This window comes from Oncorhynchus kisutch, unplaced genomic scaffold (genome assembly GCF_002021735.2).
Source record: "Oncorhynchus kisutch isolate 150728-3 unplaced genomic scaffold, Okis_V2 scaffold1595, whole genome shotgun sequence".
Lineage (NCBI taxonomy): Eukaryota > Metazoa > Chordata > Actinopteri > Salmoniformes > Salmonidae > Oncorhynchus > Oncorhynchus kisutch.
In genome coordinates this window covers 46,897-47,293 of record NW_022263540.1, presented here as the reverse complement: position 1 = coordinate 47,293, position 397 = coordinate 46,897, and the positions used below count along the sequence as shown (strand labels likewise).

At 41.1% G+C, this 397-nt stretch overlaps 1 protein-coding gene across 1 annotated transcript in view; it reads right to left on the bottom strand.

Annotated features, from left to right (window-relative positions):
- Positions 1–331: 331 nt before the first annotated feature.
- The window catches only part of LOC116366881 (adhesion G protein-coupled receptor L3-like), a gene marked incomplete at its 5' end in the record, with an annotated part of 34,542 nt that continues 34,476 nt past the window's right edge, over positions 332–397 (bottom strand). The window contains one exon of the mRNA XM_031818743.1: positions 332–397. This exon is cut by the window's right edge and continues 126 nt beyond it. Within this exon, the coding sequence (XP_031674603.1) occupies positions 332–397 (66 nt within the window).

Sequence of the window (397 nt, the reverse complement as noted above, 5' to 3'; positions counted from 1 at the left end):
TAGCCAGTTCTCAACAAGACTTCCTGGTTACATCAAACATCTAATCAAATCCCGGATGTCGTCGGTAGTGTTCTGTAGAGTAGCAGGCTTCAAAATATAATAAAATTACCGTGGTAACAGTAGTCTAGTGGTTAGAGCGTTGGACTAGTAACCGGAAGGTTGCAAGTTCAAATCCCCCGAGCTGACATGGTACAAATCTGTCGTTCTGCCCCTGAACAGGCAGCTAATCCACTGTTCCTAGGCCGTCATTGAAAATAAGAATTTGTTCTTAACTGACTTGCCTATTTAAATAAAGGTAAAATAAAATGTAATTAATTAATTAACATAACATCTACTCACGGATGTTGTCGGTGATCTCCTCCACAGTGTCCGTCTTCAGCAGGTTATCAGCCAGCAT